The following is a 22,219-nucleotide window of genomic DNA, read 5'->3' on the forward strand; positions in this document are numbered from 1 at the left end:
TGAGGCAATAACTACTTTTCACTTGACTCAGAGGTCGCAGCAGAAATATCTGTTTGCCAAAGAGCAGGCTCCCCACCACACCTCTGTCCTGCCAAGCCCAGCAAGAGGGTTTGCTCTGCATTTGCCTGGCGCTTCCAGGAACTTCAGGGACATCAACAACTCACTTCCACTGAATTTCAGTATGTTCTCTGTGTCTTGCTTGTTACAAAAATTAACCTGTGCAGGCTACATTCTAGCCCAAACCCATAAATGGTGATAGCTAGCAACAGGTTCTACCCTCATCTTTACAAAAAAAAGTGTGACCTTGGGTCGTTAGCTGTCATTGTTCCCCAATTCCCCTATATATGTAGAGAGTTTGGATCATCAGGAAGTGTCAGAAGGAGTACGGGAAGAGTCATACTGCAGGGTATCAGCTACATGTTTTTTTCTTCCTCTGAAATCTTAGGCAGCAGGTTATCAGGGAGATCCAAGCAACTCCATAGCAGACCAAACACAGAAACTATGGAAATGGTCTGGGTCAATCAGTTTCCAGCATGTTGCATATTTTTATTTCAAACAAAACATTTAGATGTTCATTTAAAATACAAAATATTCAAGATCTGGAGTGGACAGAAAAATTCCCATAGAAATTAAAAAAAGAATAAATTTCAATTCTTAATTTAACAAGGAGAAACATGAAGTGCAGAATCTTTCCTAAATTATTTAATTTTGAAAAAGTCCATGTGAATGTGGTAGGATCTCCAAAGCTCCAGCTACCAAACTCATGGATGTCTCTGCTCAGTGGGCTTCCCTCCAGCTTGCCCCCAGAGAGATCCACTAAGGAGATACAGATGGCAAATGGAAAGCACAGGGAGCTGAAGAGGCAGACAGACAGCAGGACAGACAGGTGGGCAGGAGTGCAAAACAAAGTAGTACAGATGGTCATCAGCCATCTGCATCCCTTCCAACCAGAATTCCAGGAAGATTAACAGGTTCCTGGGGCACTTCCTTGTGGTTTTCCTCTAGAAACGACTGTCACCTGAGATCAATAAGGTTAGGAATAACAGAAATTGCCAAGCACACATACTATTTTCCCAGAACTCAATGCTGAAAGACACTTGATTGGTATTTCACAGCATAACATTAAAAAAACCAAATACAAAACCACTGCAGTTTTTAGGTTATTTTCCTGATCTAAGAAATCCTCACTACTGTTACAGCAGCATCTGCTAGAAAAACATAAATGCATTTAAGGCCACATTTTCCTATGAATATCCTTTTTTGTATCAAGAGCATAACTTCAAAAAGCTTGAAACTTGCTTAAAACTGTGACTACTTCAAATGAATCATAAAAGTTAGTGGTTGTTGTACTGGCTTCTCAAGCTGTTATTTTATGCCTCAAGCCAAATTTAAAAGAAGCAACACCAGTGCGCAACATCAAGTTGTCTTCACTTACTGGCTTGCTTCATTTGCATTCTCTCAACAAGGAGTTGTGAAATGTTAAGAAACCTGAAGAATATTTCTAACTTGCAGCAACTTTTCTTTAATTATCCTCTGTTGGTAGCATAATAAAAAGGCTTCTTTATCTTAAAAGTATTTCAGACACAGATAAAAATAGAAAAGTTAAAAATACTACATCATACTACTAAACACCAAAATACTACTACACGCATTATTTATCAGTCCAAACATTTCATACATTCACATGAAGTCCAGAAATGCTGCATTTGGTACCTGAATGGCTCACTTTGATTAGAGGTCTTTAAAAAAATAGATCAAGGTAGAAAAATCATAAGCAAATATAGAAGAAAAAATACATATGGAGTCACTCACCTTTCTTTATTGTGTGCTGGGGCATAAAATACACTTCTAAAACATTATTGAGATACACAAGACTTCAGGTGAAAGCAAGCAAAAACTGTAAGGTTTGCCCAGAGAGATGGTAGATGCCCCATCCCTGGAAACATTCAAGGGCAGGTTGGAGGGGCTCTGAGCAACCTGATCTAATTGAAGATGTCTCTGCTCATTGCAGGAGGGTTGGACTAGATGACTTTTAAAGGTCTCTTCCAACCCAAAGCGTTCCATGACGCTGTGATTCTATATGGAAGACAAACATCTCCTTTTAGCTGGATTCTTCTGGAATGTCTGCATCTCTTGAGAGACAAAAGCAGAAGCCTGGAACAGCTAGCATGATGACACTGCAGATGGCTCATTAAAGGTTTGCAAGAATTGATCATTCCACAGTATAGAGCTATGTTTGCAGTCATGAGGGATAAGATCTGGGCCCTTGATAACTGCAAAGGCCAAAGTGAGTCTCTTCAGTGCATGTGCTGTGCAAGCCCAGCCAGGCTGCTGGTTATTAAGCTCTGCCACAGGGCACTGCTGCGTGGGCCTTTTCTCCCTTACAGCAGAGGCCCTGGAAAACACTAAGATCCAAACTGAAAGTATTATTAAGAACACAGGAGTATGACTAAGATAGGGCGAAAAACATGGTTACATGTATAACTTCTACAGTTTTAAAGCAGAGTGCTCTTGCACACCAAGTTTCAGAAACCAGCCCAGGCAGACTCATGAACTTTTTCACATAATTTCGTTTTTGTGGAGGGGTAGGTGATCAAAGGTTAAAGCTGGAGGTCAGCTGGCCAAACTATGAACAGCTTCTAATGCTTTTAACCAATATTCAGCAATGCTCACACCCTCTCTCTCCACCCTTTATTTTAGCTCCCCAACTCTACTTTGTACATGTAATACTGAACTGTGCTTCTTAGAGCACCAACCAGAGGGAAGAAGCTCATCTCAGAGAATCAGCCTCCCTCTGTGAATTCCTCATGAAAAATGCAGCAAGAAATCTCTAGTGGGAGTCTCACCTCCTTTCCACATGTTGATCATCTGCAAAGAAAAGAGGGGAAATAGAAAAGAGAGAATGGCTGGTTGGGAATTTTTTGCAAATATTTCTCCTGAAAAAAATAAATATTGATTCACAAGCATCAACACTTTCATAAAAAGGAATGATTGATTTTCTTTCTGCTTCACAGGAATGTTGAGAAGTCTGTAAAACACTTTGATTTCAGGTGAGAAAGTGAATTTAAGCTCAGTATATTAAAATATGAAAGGGCTAGCACCAAAGCACAGTATTTATCTAAGACATAGTTTTACTTTTGATTTAGAAAACAGTGAACACCAACACTTTGCTGCAATTTGGGATGGAATTTTTTAAATCCTTCATTTTCACAAGACAAAGAATATTCTCTACCACTTCTGACTGCCAATCACCCCTTCTACACCATGGTCTGGGGAGTTTTGGGTACACCTACACTGCTAAAGACAAGGTGGCCAGGAAGAGGTCTTGGGCTCTGCACTGCTGTTCAGCTGTTCAGTTGTTTTGTTCCTTGTCTTCAGGGACAGTTTGCTCCCACAATCCCTCATTTTTTTGGGGAAAAGGACACCAGATGGATTAAGTGGCCACAGAACTGCCTCACATGCTCCTTGACAGGTCATAAAATGTGTGATTTGAGTTTTGTGCTATAAAAACCACCATTCTGATGGGCTGCAACATAATTTTCTTTCTTTTGGATGGTTCGGACAAAAAAACAACAAGGAATATGTGTAAGGACCATCACTTCATGCCTGGAAGAGATCCATGGTCAAGTATAAGACGGGATAGATGCAGCCCATCAACTCTGGTACAAGTTAGCCCTAAGTGATGTGGAAACGGGAAAGCCTGCATCATTTCACAAGATCAGGAGCTGCTATGTTCAACAACTTGTTTGTACATACATACATGTACACTTATGTATAAAAGCTTTAAGTCCATCTAAAGGTGAGTCTGAAATTTGTTAGAAGTGATTCACTTGCATTTAGAATGAAGAATAACCCAGCATACTAAATAACATTAAATAACAGCTAAACATGCTCATGTTGCACTGGTGCACCTATGAAGTGTATGGCTGGTAGGTCAAAAGAAAAACATCACAAAAAGGAAGGGAAAGCTTAAAACACAGGGAAAATGCCAAAGTTTTGAAAACTATAGAGCAAGGGATAAATGTTCATTCACAACAATATAATTTTTTAAAAAAACACAGTGTATAGGTTTTAGAATGATATTTTTTAAAAATTATCTTCTCAATTTTTAAAAAATAAACCAAAAAATACCACAGCAATTTCCCCAAATTTTAGTTTTGGTTTTATATTTCCACTCTTTGTGCCTCCAATGTCACTTCATTTTTCTTCTCTTGGAAATTCAAGATGTTGTCTATGTTATTTACTGGAATTTTAGGGAATGCATTTATCACTATTAATCTATTAATTGGATTATAAAATGTATTTTAAACAAAAGAAACTATATAATCTAGTCTTAACTGTTTAATACAATTTTGTGATATGTATATTTTTTAATGGAGACTTTTTAATCTTAAGGTAAGGTTTTACAGAAAAAAAATCACATGCAAAGGATTTTTATTAGGGGGAATAAACAAGACCAAAAAGACCCCATATTAAAAAATAATAAAAATAAATGAAGATATAAAATAGGGAAAAATCCTAACTAACCATAAATTTGAAAACATAGTGAACCAAACCTAGCATTCACATCACTACAGACTTCAAGACTGACTGCCCAGATTTGAAGTAACTACCATAACAAAAGCAGACCAGTAGCTTAACAGAACCAAAAAGCAAGCCTGGTTTCCCAAACAGCCACCTTATTAGACATTTATTGTTACCTTCCATACTGGATCTACATAACTACTCCAAGGTTATGCAGGACACTGACATTTCCAGGAATGTCCATCTGACATATTTCAACATAAATGGCACTATTTTTTTTCAAACAATTTTTTAACCATTGTATTCCTGCATTTTGTGTGCCTGGAAAGTTGCATAAAACATGTTGCTTCAGGGCTGCACCAAATTATATTGGGCATCCAGAAATAGGTGCATCTGACTCAGAATTTCTGCATGCCTTGCCAACCAATCAAACGATAAGAAATGCAAACTATGCTGAAATTAAGCAATAAACCACTACAAGCTGCAAGTTGTAACGTATTAGCATATACCACAGTGCAAGGAAGAAGAAACAACAGGAAACAGTTTCAAAGTGTATTTGTACCCAGCACTGCTGAGAGTATCATCACAACTGTGACTTTACACACCTTGAGTCAGAGGACCAACTATTCCAAACTGAATGTTACAGAACAGGATTAAACATCAATGAGGGTAAGTGCACTAAAGCAGTAATATCTTTAATCACCAAATGTTAACTATCACCTTTCTAAGCCTTTATAAATGCAAATTTTTTTCATTTGATAATCATTCCTCTCTGTAGACAATCTTCCAGCCAGATTTAATTCCTTTAATGACTGACAAACACAGAACTGGTAGAAAACCAGACTTAACTAGCAGCTCATGCTGAGACCTGGTCATTTACCTTAAGCTAAAATGGTGAGCTCAGGTACTTTATTTTGCAGTGGTCCAGGACAGGTGGGCAATGGACCAGACAGATGACCACAAAAACCCCATGTTTGTCTGGATGTGTTCATCCAGAAATATCTTGAAGACAGCAGGTGCAGCTGAGCTGTTTTATTTTACTCTTTCACAATACGGGCCAAACTGGACTGAATATGGTCCCAGAGATTTCAAAAGAAAATATATTTCATCATGAGAATGGTAGGGTATTTGTTTTCATGCCTCAAGAGTTTCATTAATAATTAGCAATTTATACCAACTTGCTAGAAAATGTACAAAGCAAAACAATTAGATTAATCCTGAGCTATTTTCTGCTTAAAAGCTAAAAATTAATCATAACCATTACAGAATGGCCTGAGAACTACAAAGCAATTACAGTCATTGACAGCCACAGCATACATAGGGCAGCAATGACAGCAATTAAAGGAGAGACCATGCCAATATTGAGAACTTTCCATGAACAGCTGCTGTTCCATAGCACCATTATAACCTTGCTAATCCAGTGTAAGGTCATCTTATAAACGGGAAGTGATAAGTGTTAAGTTTCAGTTGACAGCTATGTGTCAAGCAATGTGGCAAGCAATTCCAAGCAATGTGGCAACTTAACATGAACAGCATTATATGAATACAGATGGGGTTTTGTATTGATAATATAAAGAACAGTCTTAATCTATGCTCCTTATGGAGCAAACTCTGTCATTAAAAACTGCTTTGCACAAAGGCTGCAAACATAATACAAAATCAGCTATCAAACTAAAATATGCTTAAAAGCTATTTGAAAAATTAAACATTTCCTATTCATTTAACATAGAAACATTTCCAGATCTCCACGTCTGCAAGAGAACAATCATTTTCAGAAATGAATAAACCTGTCTGTAGCAATAGGTTATTTTGTACCATATAAGTTTCCAAACTCTATGGTTACTTTTGCAGCAGTATTTAATGGCTACTTTTCAAGACAAAGTATTTTGCCACTTACAGTCTCTGTTACTTGTTGCAAATGATTAAAGCAAAGATCTAAAAACGTTGTTTACAGCATACTGTGATACATTGCAGCTGCAGGTGATTTGCTGTATAATACACCTCAGTTCATGCCACACAAGCGGTCACTCATGAGGCTGCACAAGAAGGAGAAGACACATGGCTGATAGAAACCTGGACAATTTTTAAAAAAATTACACAGCACTCTTACAAAATTCAAAAATAAGACGATAAAGCACCCTATTACTTTACTGGCATTTTGCTTGAGTAAGAGCTCTAGATTAAGCCTGGAATTAAAGGCTGGTAAACAGCTTTAGGATTTGGCCTGCCATTTGTACCTGCTAAAGACTTCTCTATCCAAAAGTACTAGTGTTTGACTCAACAAAATATAAATCATGTTCTCTGCTTTTATTAATGGGGACAGCAATGTACGTCAGCACTTTCATATATATATATATGTATATATATATATCTCACACATATATATATAAACACTTCCATACTTGAATGCATCAGAGTTTTCTGAAAGCCAAAACAGTGTGAGGTGAATGCCAGGATGGTGCTGAAATTTCAAAGGAAATAAACTGCAGTGCTAAAAGCTGTGCTCTTTTTACCCTCAGCAATGTCCACTGAGTCCCCTTACAAGGGTGACCCTTAGTAAGCCTTTAGGTTTCACTTCCTTGGTCCTCTGAGGGACAACTTGAGTTAAACAAGAGAGCACAAAAGTAGGAAAAGATTATTAGTCCTTTAGGAAACCATCTGGACACAAGAAAGAGAAGAAAAAATTGACTGGCAGAGTAGCTAAAAATCCACTCAAATGGAAGTCTAATATCTTCGTTTTGAGTGGTATTTTAGAAAACATATGAAATTTATGAAGAAGAAAAATGAGCTTTTTTTTCACCTTTCCACTGGAAATAGAATCTAGAAACACTTTGGACTCAAACCTTGTCATGACTCTCCACATGAAAAAAAAATTCCAGTGGGTTTTGCTGGGGGATTTTTTGTGGTTTTGATTTTCTTTTTCCTCTCAGGATACATGAGCTGACACTCTTACTTGCTTTTCCTTAGGGGAAGACAAAGAGACCCAGTGGACTCAGCCTATCTAGACACCTACCTACCTTGATATATAACAATTTAAACACCTTTCATCCAGAGATTAGTTGGTAAGATAGAAAAACTGTTTAAGACACTTAGTTGCAGAGATCTGAATTGCTGTTCCATCCTAGGTCATGAGCAAAAATACTCTTTTTCACTTCTAATTTTGAAGCACAAAATTTACACACAGTTTTAGAGGTTTGGTAGAATGTCCCAAAAGACACAGTGATGATATCCCAGCAATATGATCAGTTGAAATTAATTAAACTAGATTTAAATCAATTATTCTTGGGAGAAGCAGCTTCATAAAAACATACCTTAAAATGAACAAACTACTCCCATTCATGTGTACCTTTCTATAAGATTGTCAAGCCCTAGGATTTTGACAGCCACCTGTTTCAAAGAACCCATGAGACTGATTTCAGTATGTTCTCACATGGTATCCCATTCACAGTTTTCCCCATGTTCTTACCAGTCTCTATCAGCCAGTTAATCTGGCAGGTTTTTTAATGCCCAACCTCAGAGAAAGTTGTAAAACCAGGTGTATCTTTACCACCATTAATTCATCTGCATCCTGGTTTCCCTGCCACACGCTGAGAAGCTGTGTTGCCATTTTGCTTGTTCTTCCACCAGTCATCCATTTCTCTAACTCAGTACCTTCAGACAAAGACAAATAACGCAGGAAAAAGACTCTCATTAACCATGTGATATTTAATATTCATAAAATTTTTATACAGTGAAAGTCCCAGCTAATGTAACAGCTCAGCATCTGCCAAAATAAATGTCACTTTCAAAAAGTGACTGGAAAAAAATACATCATAGTTTTAATTACAGGTTTAGATGTAGCAAATTAGAAATGCACCTATGTTAGTCTACTGCTGACAGCAGTGTATCTGTGAATGAACAGCATTTCTATCGCATGCTGCTTAGGCTGTCAGACCCAGCAATAAGGAACAGTTTCATTTGTTTGGGGTTTTTTTTTTTCCCACTTATTGAACCATGCAAAGCTGCCTTTTTGGTTTTGTTATTCACTTATAAATGTAATTTTAAAAATTAACTACACAGATACTTTTTACAGCTATTGAAAGTTAAGAGAAGTAACTTTCTCCCCAGGCTGAGGAGCTGCTGAGAGGCAGGGGTTATACAGGCATGGGGATGAGCACTCAGAGAATACTGCTGAGCCCAGAGACAAGGAGCTTGCATTGTGCCGTTGTGTTGCCTTTCCATATGATTCCAAGAGAAAAGACAGATTTATTTTGCAAAGATTTTTCACTGTTTGCATAGCATCTAAGACGCTGATAGATAGCTAGATAGTTAACTAGAATACCCAAGAACATAACTGATACAAATACACGGATTGTTTAATAATGAACTTGTATATTCTGCATTTGTTACACGAAAGAAGTTTGCGGATTAGTAAACTACATCTTCCAGAACTGTAGCTCTATATGCCATCATCTTTAAAAGGTATTCTAACAATTTTCCCATAATATTCATTAATTAATGTTTTAAATCAAATAAAAATGCTAAGGATTTTTTAGAATGTGTAACCAGAAATTCCCAGGGCTAGATACCAGTTCTATCCTGCCAGAAAACAGTATGAACTGTATGTGCAGTGATTTGTTGCTGCCACCTGCACACCCTCTAGAGGTAGGCAAGGCAGCCCTCAGTTTGAAATTAATCCACAGATCCATACTTGGAACAGCAGAACCTGCCAACATCACATATTCCTTACAGTATGCCTCACGTTTAATGACAAGGCCAAAAGCCAGAGTTTTATTACTGAGCCATCTCTAAATACTGACTACTGCAGATACCCCGTGGGTTCATAAGACATGACTGTGATACACACTGGACAGTGATGAAAGCAGTCACTGGTTCATTGCAGGATGCTAAATATAGGTATTGTGAGATGAATGGGCCTCCCTAATATACTTATCCCATTTCCGACACCAAAATACACTTCAGATCTCTTGACTCACTCTTCTGTAAATGACTTCAACTGTTCACATTTTCATCCAGGATCACTTTCATTTAAGTTTTATTTCACAGAGATTTGGCTCTTTTATACTCAAGATAGAGAAGAATACAATTTTGCCATGGATTAATAAACCTGAAAAAACACAATCAAAATTTCATAAACTCATATTTCTTAAATACTGAGCACTCTGCTAGTTAATTTTATCTTCCAGATACAAATTATATCTGAAATGTCACTGTATTATCTTAACATATCAGAGTTTTCAGTACTATCCATTATGTTATTTATGATTAACTCCTAAAGCTGGAGACAAAGGCAAGCCAAAAAATGTCATGACCTTTCATTGTGGTGAGGTAATTTACAGATATGGGCAGATGAAAAAATCCTGGAGAGCAAAATCATACAAAGGATTTTTCCATGTAAATACTTCTCTTCTGACACTTACTGGTGTAGTATCATGCTTCAGTTTGATACAGCTACTTCGGCTCCAGCTTTCCCATCAATGAACAGTAGCAATAACAACATTTAATCTAACATTATCATATTTTTAGATGTCTTTTATATTTTATGGGTATCATTAACTCAGCTATGGTTTCAAGGAGAAATTCCCTGGACAGGAATAAGACTGAATGAATTCTTTTCTGCAGAAAACGTCCCCGAGGACTGTATTTATCACTAAGCTTCTGAATACCGAGGGGTATTTCAGATGCATCTCCCCAGATTTTCCTCCAGGTGTAGATGTAGCCGTGCTGGAGGTCAGAGGTTGGACTGCATCTTGCTGTCCAGATGCATCCCTTCCCATTAAATGACCTGCAAGAGCAGCTAAAAAGTGACCTAAGCTTCATCAAAGACTGGACGCACATGGGAATAAACTAGCTGAGGCTCAGCTTCAGCAAGAAGACTTACATGAATATTTACCAAAGGAAAAGCAATCAGAAACACAGTCAGGTATTGAATAAAATTTTCATGTTGTGATATTACTGATTATTTCCTCAGGTCTGCATAGAGGGTTGAGACCCCATTAGAAGAAAAATGTATAGATCAATATCATGTTTTATTTATATATAAATCCAATAAATTGATTCACACTGTTACTTCATCTTTCTCTCTACAGAAAGCAGAAAATAAAGGAGAATAAAAATTAAAAACATTTTTTAATAGAAAATAAATACATTTCTAACCTGAAAGTAATATACAGTACCAGTCAAGTACTGTTACAGTACAGTACACATTCATAAATTCTCCTTCACCTCCATGCTTTTGTTCCCACATAGATAACTTCTGCCTCTGCAATTTCACAAATGCTCTCACCATAACTCCCCCTATAAAATATCTTCAAACAGCAAAATCTCATGCAGAGTGCCCAGACATACATAATGTAGTAGGATTGAAGATTTCAGATTAGGTTTTCCTCTCGCCTTAGAAGAATTTCTCAAGAATAACTTCAGAAGTTTTATAAAATGTCTCTAATTCAGATGGATTTTTGCCATCATCTCTGAATGATAGAGCATTTATCAATGCTTAGTTTGATGATTTCTAGTAATTACTATGTAAGAGCCTAAAACTATTAGTAACACCACTAAAAAGTATGTGTACAAGCATTTTCAGGATGAAAATCAACATTCTTCCCAAAGACTATTTATAATTCAGGACCATCACCTACCTCATTACAGCCTACAATAACCTCTCAATTCCAATACCCTACCCAGACAAATCATGAGTTTAGTCAGCAGTCACTGTGACTTTTGAGGAAAGCTAATTTCCTTCCAGACAGTATCTTCAACCACCAAACTAAATCTACTGTTTCTAAGCTTAAGAGGAAAGAAACATGTCTGCTTGAGCAAACTATCGTATTATATAAAAATTTACAACAGCCACAAATATTAGCAAAGGTGTTCCTCTTTTATTCTAAATTTTGCTTCATCTTCATTCTACAGATGCAGCTGGGACATACCAGAGAGAAAAATCCACAAATTAAGTAACTAGAAGTTGAACTAATCACTTGAGAACGTGCATACTTACTGCAACTAACTGTACTTGCACCAGAAGTATAATGGAACTTCCTTGAAAAAGCAACATTTAAATAACATTTCTAGTGAAAACAAGTAGGTGTGGCCAAAGGCATGAGAAAAGGATGTTGAAAGAAAATTGAAGTGAGGTGGAGGATCAGTCGCTTCTTCCCGGTAACAAGCAATAGGACAAGAAGAAACAGCCTCAAGTTGGGAAGGTTTAAATTGGATATTAGGAAAGGTTTAGATTGGATATTAGGAAAAGTTTCTTCACAGAAAGGGTTGTCAAGCACTGGAACAAGCTGTCCAGGGAAGTGGTTGAGTCCCCATTCCTAGAGGTATTTAAAATACTTGTGGTAGATATGGCAATTAGGGACGTGGTTTCGTGGTGGACTTGGCAGTGTTAGATTTGCAGTTGGACTCTATGATCTTAAAGGCCTTTTCCAACCTAAATGATTCTGCCTCACAACTACACTTCAGAAGGGTCTGAGACACAGGTCTAAGAAAACACCTCCAACTGCCAGCACAGGCTCTTGCTTCCTCCATGCTCGGTGCAGAGATTTCTGTAAGCAGCTCATTCACGCATGGCTTTGTATTTCCTGCCGCCTATACACATATTTTTGCATGGAGCTGCAAAGACCAAGACTGTGGTCTTCCTGTGGCAATGGTTCCTCTGATATTAGTTAATAAACCTGACTCTACAGAAAAGTATCAACTGCACAGAGATGAAAACAGAAAAAGAGATTTTTTTTCCTCCTAATGAATTTAGAGACCACTTCTAACCTCAGTCAGCATAATGTTGTTGGATGTAAAAGAGTTTTTCAAACTGATAAGTTTAATGTGTGATCTTCTAGACACATGGCAATTCCTCTTCTCCAGTGATGGTCCACCTGAAGGGAAAAGGACATCATCACTTGCTCATAGCCCCAGCTGTAGTGTGGACATCACTCCAGCCTCATCACTCCAGCTTTGACTGAGCCCTCATCTGTCATTTCTCTTATGACGTGGCAGTTTTACCACTGAAAAAATGCAGTTACTGATATAGACTTGTCTCGCAGGGAGACTGGCCTACATTTTCAAACTCACTACCATGGTTTAGTGCCCCTCTACCCCCACTACTTACAGAAATGCATCCAAACCAATATTTCATCTTAATTTTCACACAAAAGGCCCTCTCGAGTATGTCAGGACTCTTACGCATATTCAGAAAGGCCTCAGCAGTAACTTTTAAGTGCACTCCTGTCACGAGAACTCGGAAGGGAAAGATTTGTGCATTTGCTTCTAATGGGTAATTCTCAGATACCACGGTTATGGATGTGCTTAGGCCACATAAAGCAATTAAATGCAATGCCCTAGGAGAAGTTAGATGCTATTTCTGACTGAATGACCTCAAAAGAGTGTGTGCAGATGCTCTAATTTACGACATTCATGAATTAGGGAATCATCTTAATGCATTCAGTAACATTTTTTTTATTCTCAAAGCAGAAAGTTTCTGTTCTCTTGATTTGGTCATATTCAAATCCTAGAACCAGCCTGCTGCTTCCATATGATATCAGGTATGACTACAATAAAAGAATTAAAACTCTACAGAAATCTCAAAAGGCATAATGTGTTTGCTTTGTTGAACTACAGAGTCTCAAAGCAAGAAGGAAGCCAAGACAAACAGGAATATATTGCTTAAATCAAGATGTGGGCAGGTACAGAACTTCCTTTCTTCATTATTTCTAATCAGTTTAAGAGCATGATTCATTTGTTAAACTTCATTCTATACAAGTGGGGAGAAAAAAGTGAATTACCCATTCAATACACAATAGAATAATGAAAGGAAGCTGCAGGTACTCCATGCCTTTGAAAATTACTCACTCTTCAAGAAAATGCTTAGAGATGTATTTATGCCCTTCTCTGTTGAGGAAACTACACACATTTATGTTTGAAGATTTTCTTGGATGAAGGCCAAACAGAAAATTTCAGATATGTCTGGCTGGAGGACTGTGACCATCTCTGAATCACTGGACCATACTGTATATATTAAGAAGTAATCACATAGTCTTTCAAGCAGAAGACACTGCCTGAGACTACACTTCAGTGCCCAAAATGATGAACGTTTTGCTGAGCTTCCTGTAACGCAATTACACTGCAACTCAGACAGCTATCACAAGATAAATCTAATGTCCAACAGAAAATTGAAATTATTGCTTGATTAGGTGCAGCTGACCTATAAGACAGCCTTTGAACTTTTAATTAATATCTTTAAAGGAAAGGTTTTTTGCACATGAGCACGCAACTCCGTAAAATCATTTTGCAATTGCTAAACTGTACAGCTGATGAATTTTCTACCTTAACTCACCTGTGGTGGAAATCCCCTGGGTAATCTACATCTGCTCTCTTACAGGAAATTTGTAACCCAAACTTAAAAAAAAAAATCTCTAAGAGAAAACATGAAAGGATAAAAAAAAATCACAAGTTTCCCCAAACTCAGTATAGCTTATATAACACATGATTGAAAGTGACCCTTGATACACCAGCATTACTTTAAAGAGCCAAGAATGTATGCTCTGTTGTGTTAGTGGTTTGAAATGGGAAAAAAGCTACATTGTGAAATAAATATCTGCCTAATTAAGAATAATGTAGCAAATTATGTCTACTATGTATACATGTTAAAGATTTTTTTTTAGATAGTATTATTTATACTTTCTACTCCATCTTTTCTACCTGTAAGCAGAAGACTCACTTTTGTTCAATTAAAATCGGTTGCATATTTCATTAATTTTCATCAGACATTTATGTTAATGAAAATATGAACGATATAAGAATGTTAAACACTTGGCAAATAAGTTTTACCTTTGAATTATTAAGAAAACAACTGCCTTACCACAATGAGATTTATTTGCAAAGTCAGGAGTTTACATTGTCTAGGAATAAAAGTTTTTCCTTCTATATAGTTTCTCCATTAAAAAAATATTAATAAAGTAACAAACCATGTGCTTTTCCTTTCCACTGAAACAATTATGAAGAATGTCACTGCATTTTTATGAGTATTGGTAAGTGTATTACTGATGTTTATTTTCATGTATAGGGAAACACTATTAATGACTGACTAATCATTGGTATTCCATTTGGTTGATGTTAGAAATTATTTAAAATTATTACAAAAATATTAGTTCAATTGTACTTTAATCCGATTCAGGAAACGTAATTAAACTACAAACAACAATAAAACAGGGTGAATAGCTATTAAAAATATAGTCAGCCTTGGAGCATGGAAAGACCACTGAGTCTGAAGAGATATCACAACTTATTTTTGATATAACAAGGTGAACAATGCAGAAACTTAAAAAAGTATTGGGGGGGAAAAAAGGTGTCTAGATCATTAAGATATTGTCTACAGCTCACTTTGAAAATCTGCCACACAAATACTGTCTCACAGGAAGTTAAAATCTTTATAATTCTTTCTTGCACCCATTAAAACAACTACTCTTTTGAGAACACATATTTAATGCCATATTAGAAATTCATGTATCAACCAACCACTGGACAAAATATGTAATTTTGAGCAAGTTCTTTCATCATGTGAGACCACAGAAAGTTCCCCAAGAGTCCTCACATCATACAAGACACCCAATACGGAAGACAAGAAATGTCACACTGAAGACTGGCACACTAAGAAAAATAGATCTAAGATAGGAGTCTCATCCATGAATATAATTCTATTTGCATGGGTTTTGCATGAGGGGACAAAATTACAGCAAAAAGATGATTATAAAGAAACCTCTTAACTCACTTCTTGCTTTAAGATGGAGAAGATCCTGCTTGCAAAGGTTGTACATTTATTTGAAACAAACAACTAACCTAAGTTAGTACCTTACCTTCCGAAACACACTTCCTTATCCCATTTGAGAAATTAGCTCTTCGACAAATTGAAGAAAGTCTACACACATGAACTTTTCCCAGTCCAGGTCTTGGTGACTCTTTATCAAAGAAAGCCTTTTGTAGTCTTCTTTGTAGAAGGTTGTGGATCAATTTTGATTTTTATGGCAAATTAGTTGCTTCCCCTGGATCACTACTCTTGAGTCAGAAAGTAAGGCCAGTACAAATGAGAAAATTTAGAAAACCAAGCCTCAAAAATTAAAATGTGAAACAGTATTTTACTACCATATGCATAAATATTCCTAATACTTAGCTACTGAAAATCCTGAGGGAGACAATAGCTCTCCAAAAAAAAAAAAAAGAGAAAAACAAAAACTACCAAAAAAAACCAAGTGAAAAAGAGAAGCTGGATACTATTTATCGCCCATGACAGGGTTCCAGGAGAGGACTGCTGCCCATGAACAACACCAGGAAAGGGGAGGAATGAAGCGTGGCTGAGCATTTAATCTTCTCTGCCAATCACAAAGCAAGTGCAAGTGGGTTTAAAGATTGTTACATGTCCACCACTCTGATCAAAACATAGTGACTGAGATGGCACAAGAAAACACGGGATGTGAACTTAAACAGCTGTGAAGTCCAATTCAGAGAAAAGCAGGTATCTACACCTGGTGTAGATTAATCCCATGCATCCATACAGGTTGGGAACCCACTGTTTGGGCAGCAGGCCCAGTAAAAAGGCTCTTGGCATTTCTGTGTACACAACAGATTCAGTACAAGCCAACAGCATGCCCTCATCAGAAACAAGGCAAGCAACATACAACTACATTAGCAGAGTGGGGCTGGTAGGCTGAGGAAAGTTTTCTCGTCTACTCAGCACAGTCTCACAATATGTCATCCAGTTGTGAACACTCCCAGCTGAACAGGGATGTGCAGAAGATGGAGGAGATGCTGGAGAGCAATGAAGATACTTAGGAGCCTTGAGCTTTTGTCTTACATGGAGCAGCTGATGGAGCTGAGCATGTTCGGTCTGGCAATAGGGTGATCTAACAGGTGACCCAGTAGCAGCCTAAAGCTACCTGAAAGGAAATCACAGCAATAAAGAGCCAGAATCTCATCAGTGACAGAAAACACGTAAAGGGACAATGACAACTCCCACTTGGGAGGTTCAGGATGGCTCTTCCATTCTTCCCTCTCCATGCAAAATTTCCTCTTTTTTCAACAGGCAGGTGTTGTAGACCAGCAGGTCACCCAGCAAGGTGGTGGGACCTGCATCCAGTGAAATATAAGACCTATTAGACAAACACCATCTGACATGACTGGGAAGAGTGTGTCCTTCCAGTTGGACTGGGCAAACTTCCTACAGTTCCTTCAAAACAATGTGTAGGTGAGAAATATGCACATATATGGAATTACAAACTACTTCAGGTCCGGCAAATCGCTGTAGATTTATACTGAAGTGCATCTAAATATCCACCATCATTCATTGCCCCTGAAAGAAAATGCCTACTAAAGTTTAGGTGCCACAGTTAAAGAATTTTAAATTTTTACCTCCTTAGTACCTAATAATATTTCATGTGCCACACATTTATATTATCAACCCTATTATTTGTAAATATCATGTTGCTATTTGTTTTTAAAAACATATAGAAAAATACTATTATCCTAACAATATCACACCCTGACTCTGAAATGGTGATTAAAAAGATAAAAGCCATAAAGCTACCAACAGAGCACTTGGAACTAGCTCATTAAAAGCTTTAAGATGGATAAAAGAATAGATAAAATAATTTCTCCTACTTTCAATAGTATGAGAAAAAGCAAGTACTTAGCCTGTTGCACATTATTGGTTTTCTAATCAGAATGTGGAACCTCCATAATTATACAAAGGGCACAGTATGAGGCAGTGCTGTTAGCTCACATGCAAAGACCTGCTGTTCAATAGCCATCTGATCATTAGTAAGCTATGTCCTTTCTGGCAGATCTGGAAAGCTAAAATAGCTAGTTAAATCTTTGATGGCATCATTAGATTTTTTTCCAGAAATAATTTTTCAGTCTTTTTCCATCAACAATGCAAAAGACAAGAAGAACAACACAGAGGCTCTTACAATTCATTTATAACTGTATCTTATCTTTGCAGTGACCAACAGAGGGTGCCTGTGAAAAACTATCAATACACGTCATGCAAAGTCCTACTGCCCTTGTGCACACATCCTGATCTCTGATTTGGGATTGATTTGGGATTCAGAAGCTTCCAAAGCAAAAGGTGTTGGCTTTGTAAAGAGAAGGACATCCCCCCCAAAAAATGTTAAAGACTTCTGCATGGAATATATTACAAAGAAGTCAGTAAGAAACAGAAACTTTATTATTCCTGAAATAAATCCAACATGTTAAATTAGGAAACTTACACAACTAATTATATCCTACCAGTATAAACACTATCAAAGAGCAGTATTTTTTTTGCTGAACATCTCATGCCATCTCATTTTCAGAATGTCAATTAAGAACAAAAATAATACAAAATCCGTATGACAGCTGAAGATGAAACCCAGAGTTAAATTTGCAACCAATCTGGAATTCCCCTTTGATCATTCTATGGCAATAGCTATACATTTTTATCACACCAAACAACCCAAAATAATCTAAACAAACTGCAACAGCAGTAACAGAAAGAAATCCTATGACATCCCAAGAGAATGCTTTTGAAAAGCTACATTATTTCAGCATTTTAACATAAGCACATGTGTTAAATATGCACATGCTTCATGTGTAGGTGATGTAGTGTGGCATAAATATTTTACTAGCAAGAGTTTAAGTTACTGACTCATTATGCACAAATGGTAGAATGTTCTTTTCTGATTTTATAAGTGTTCATATTTTGGGGCTCCTGAATGATTAAGAATAGAAAACTACGGTATCAGAAAAGCAGATTTTCAAAAACTTGCAGGAAAAATATTACATTTTAATGGAGCTTCCATGTAAAGAGCTACTGAGGTGCACAAAAAGGAGTCAAGAAACATGTAATTTATGTCTATGCTCCCCAGTACAACTTCACTGAAGTTAAAGGCCTTTGCTCAAGAGTAAATCCTCCCTCTAGTAGCAGAAGTTTGCAGAAGAGCTGTCTCTTCTAGCACTTGGCAAGTCTGTATTTACAAATAAACCAACCAATTGACTTCTGAATGTAGGTCACAACACTCATTCCTTAGGTAGTTGGCCTATTTTTCTCTTAGTTGAAAGGGCAAAAAATAAAAAGAGCAAACTCAGCTCCAAAGTGTTTTTCCCTATAGAAATGATAAATGACAATATCACTGCAGAAATGGTTTCTATTTGTAACTAATGTCAAATCCCTATTTCTTATTTAAAAACATGCAAACCTAAACAAACTTCTAGATCAAAGACTTCAAACTGCAACTCTGTAGCCACCCTTGCATTACTTCAACCTGCATATCAGAGTGAGGTTTCAGAAGACCAATGATCTGCTCAAAAGGTCTCACCCCAGATAGCCCATTCCTGTAACAGAAATAGTACAGAGCTATAACAGGCTCCACTGCAGTCAAGAATAGCTTAGCAGTGGTAGAAGCAGATATCTCACATACTTAGTAATGTCTTTGCAACTCTAAGCTACTTGTCTTGAGACTTTTTTTTGCAAAACATTGTAGTTATTTTGTTTTGTTTGGGTTTTTAATTCCGTGAGAAAGTCTGTTTTCCAAGGTGTAATTGTATTTCATCAGGTGGATGGAAAAAAAAAAGAGCCTGAAACACCAAAAATACTACCTGACTATCTGACTGTGATTAAATCAGAATTATATAAATATGTTAAAATAATTTATAGACAGACAATAAGGATGGCTGTCAAACTGAAATGCAATGGAACTTCAAATGCACCTTAAACAATGTAGCAGTGACAGATCCTTAAAGGTAATACTATTACTAGGTGCCTTTTTATTACAGTAATGTTTCAGGCTCTTTCACGTAGTTCTGCTCAGATAAAAGATGTAATGCTGGCATTTACAGCTGCCAAAATTGCCATTTGCAATTAAAAATTAAAACTGGCACTCTTTCTATGTAGGCAATTATCTAAACGCAGCTGGCAATCTTCCTTGTTTACAGTGCTGCTGTGTCATGACTCCACTCTGTTTGGAAATTTACTACCTTTTTTCTTTTTTTTTTTTTTTTTTTTTTTTTAGGTTTAAACTTGTCAATGGTATTTCCAACTCTAACTTTTCTGGTTTTAAAGATTTTCATCATGGTCTCGAAGAGAAAGGTCCAAAAATGCAATTTACAGATTTTGTATGGCCACTTCAGGCACTGCAGTGAGCTGATTCCTAGTACATATTTTGGTGATTCTCGCAACATTAATTTACATCCATCTAGTCAACCTGTAAGAACCCAGACAGCAAAAGGTACCAAATAAATGCCCTCCAAGAAGAAAGTTTAGGGTGTAAGAGTTGATTTTCAGAGTAAAACAGAGAGAATGGGCAGATCCTCTAAGTGGACAAAAATCCTTTTACTGAATAATATATAACATTAAGTATATTTCTACTCTTTGTTATCTATAGTAATTGTCATCTACTAAATAAGTCTATCCATAAAGTATTTTATTAATCAGATTGCCATGTTTTTGGCAAAATATTTTTTCACTTATAAAAACTTGCATTAAAGTAGGATTTGGGAGTTCCCCTGCTGATGGGAGGGGAGCACTCTTTATGCTATCAAACAGCTTTTAGGGAACAGTTGCTTTTTAAGCAAAGCTGCTGCAACCGCTGATTTCTGTAACTATCATGGAACAAATACAGTTACCTACAGCATATCAATTAAATCTTCTGATCCATTTATGATATATTTTCTGTAGTCAGACACAGCAATACTTTGTATTATATTCCCAGTACAGCAACGCCTAATTTCCTTCCTCTATAGTTGATCGCAACGTTTTCACCTAGCAGTATGATCCACTGCCATGACTCCTTGCCAGACTACTGCACATTTTGCTCAGCCATCCAAAAAGATTTTAAGTCGAGTCTTTCCCCCGAATATTGTCAAAATCCATAGAAACAGAGGATTGCTAATGAACTGAGGAACACTGCTGACCCTAGAGATACTGCAAGCAGTGACAGCCACAGGTCTTCCCGCACAGCCCTCACAGGCAAGCTTGAAGTTAAAGCAGCCCAAGTTTCACACCGCGGTGACAGAACCGCTCTCCACTGAGCGATGTGTAGGAACATGTATTTCCGTCACGGGCTCTTTCAGAGTGAGGGAGACAAGAGTCGCCACTTGCTAAAACCAAAAGCGCAGCAGTGGCGGGCAGAGGGGGGAGGCCACCAGCGCGGACCGGGTGGCCCCCGGCGCTGCCAGCGGCAGGTGGGCGCACCTGGGGCGCGGCAACCCCGCGGCGCCGCGCACCCAAGGCGGGCACACGCGTGGGAAGGCGCCGTCACCGCACTCCCTGAGAGGCGCTCCGGGAAAACACGCTGGAGGCAGAACGGAGCTGTGCGGCTCCGCGGCGGTAACTTTTCAAACCGCGCAGCGCTTGGCGTCCGTGAGACAGAACGGGTACCGTCGGCGTACCCACTGGGCCCCGCCGTCGCGGGAACGACTCCGGCAGCTGCCCGCACGCCTCGCCCCGTCTAACCTCGAGGCCGGCTTGCGGCATCAGTGGGAGCGCCGCGTAGCCCCCTCGTACAAGCCGGCGGCCTCGGGCGCCCAGGAGACCAGCGAACATGTGCTCCCCGCCGTGCTCCCCTCCGGCTCTCTTTGCCGGCTGAACCGAGCCCCCCCATCACCTCCCACCTAGGGCTACGAGGATTTTCCCGCCGCCCGCGGAGCGCCGCGCCGCAGGTGGCAAAGGCTCCTCCGCCTCCGTTGACGCCTCCCGGTCACTTTTGGCACGACTCGCGGGGGACTTGCCCTCCCCGTGGACCGTCGCTGAGTGATGCCCGGGGAGCGTAGGGACAGGAGGGGAGGTGTGCGCCTGACGGTGCGGCGCGGCTCTGCTCGGGGCAGGTGCGGACGGCGACCCGGGGGACAGACGAGAAGGGTCGGGACGGGACGGGACGGGAGGAGAAGCAAGCGTATCGGTACTCACACGAAGGCGTGATAGACGAAGGCCCATCCTCGGGGCCGCTCCAGCACGTTGTACAGGTAGTTCTGCAGCCGGCGGTACTTGGCGTTCCTGCGGCAGCTCGGCCCGCTGCTGTACGACAGCGGCTTCCCCAGCAGGCTCATGCGGGCACCGTGCTTCCCGCGGCGGCCCTCCCGCAGCCCGGCGGGGGCGGCCGTGCCGCCGGTGCCCAGGAGCAGCAGGCCGTCGCCGCGGGCCGCCGAGCTCGTCAGCGCCCTGCCCCGGCCCGACTCCACATCCTTCATACCCGCCGCCGCGCCGCTCTTCACCCAGAGCCCCGCGGAGCTGCCCTCCTCCCCGCCGCCGTGGTTGCGGGGCATAGCATCACCCCGGGCGCCGGGGCGGGCGCCGGGGCCGCGGCGGAGCAGGGCGCGGGCGGCGGTGGCCAAGCACCCTGCGGCGGCAGCCCGCAAGAGGCAGCGGGGGCCGAGGGTCTCCGGGCGGCGCCCGCGGGGCGCGGGGGCGCGGGCCACTTTGGGCGTCCGGCGCGGCGGGCCGGCCTGCGGCAGCTTCGCGGGGGCCCCGACGAGGGAGCGGGCGCCCCCCCGGGCGCGCTCTCCTCCCGGGCGGCGGCGCCCCGCCGCCGGCCCCCGCAGCGCCGCCCGGCGTGGTTCTGCGGCCCGGGACGGGGCGGAGGGAGGGAGGGCAGCTCCGCGCGGCTCCGGCGGAGAGGCCGCGGCTCGGTGGTGCCTCTCGCCGCCCGCTCCTTCGCTGCCTCCTGCGTCGTTT

General features: G+C 39.8%; 1 protein-coding gene across 3 annotated transcripts in view; it reads right to left on the minus strand.

Annotated features, from left to right (window-relative positions):
- Positions 1-21,810, minus strand: part of KCNQ5 (potassium voltage-gated channel subfamily Q member 5) — a 279,116-nt gene extending 257,306 nt beyond the window's left edge. For all 3 annotated transcript variants that reach the window (XM_064650135.1, XM_064650134.1, XM_064650133.1), the window contains exon 1: positions 21,455-21,810. In XM_064650135.1, the coding sequence (XP_064506205.1) occupies positions 21,455-21,810 (356 nt within the window). The remainder of the gene's footprint in view (positions 1-21,454) is intronic.
- Between the last annotated feature and the right edge of the window lie 409 nt (positions 21,811-22,219).

This window comes from Pseudopipra pipra, chromosome 3 (genome assembly GCF_036250125.1).
Source record: "Pseudopipra pipra isolate bDixPip1 chromosome 3, bDixPip1.hap1, whole genome shotgun sequence".
Lineage (NCBI taxonomy): Eukaryota > Metazoa > Chordata > Aves > Passeriformes > Pipridae > Pseudopipra > Pseudopipra pipra.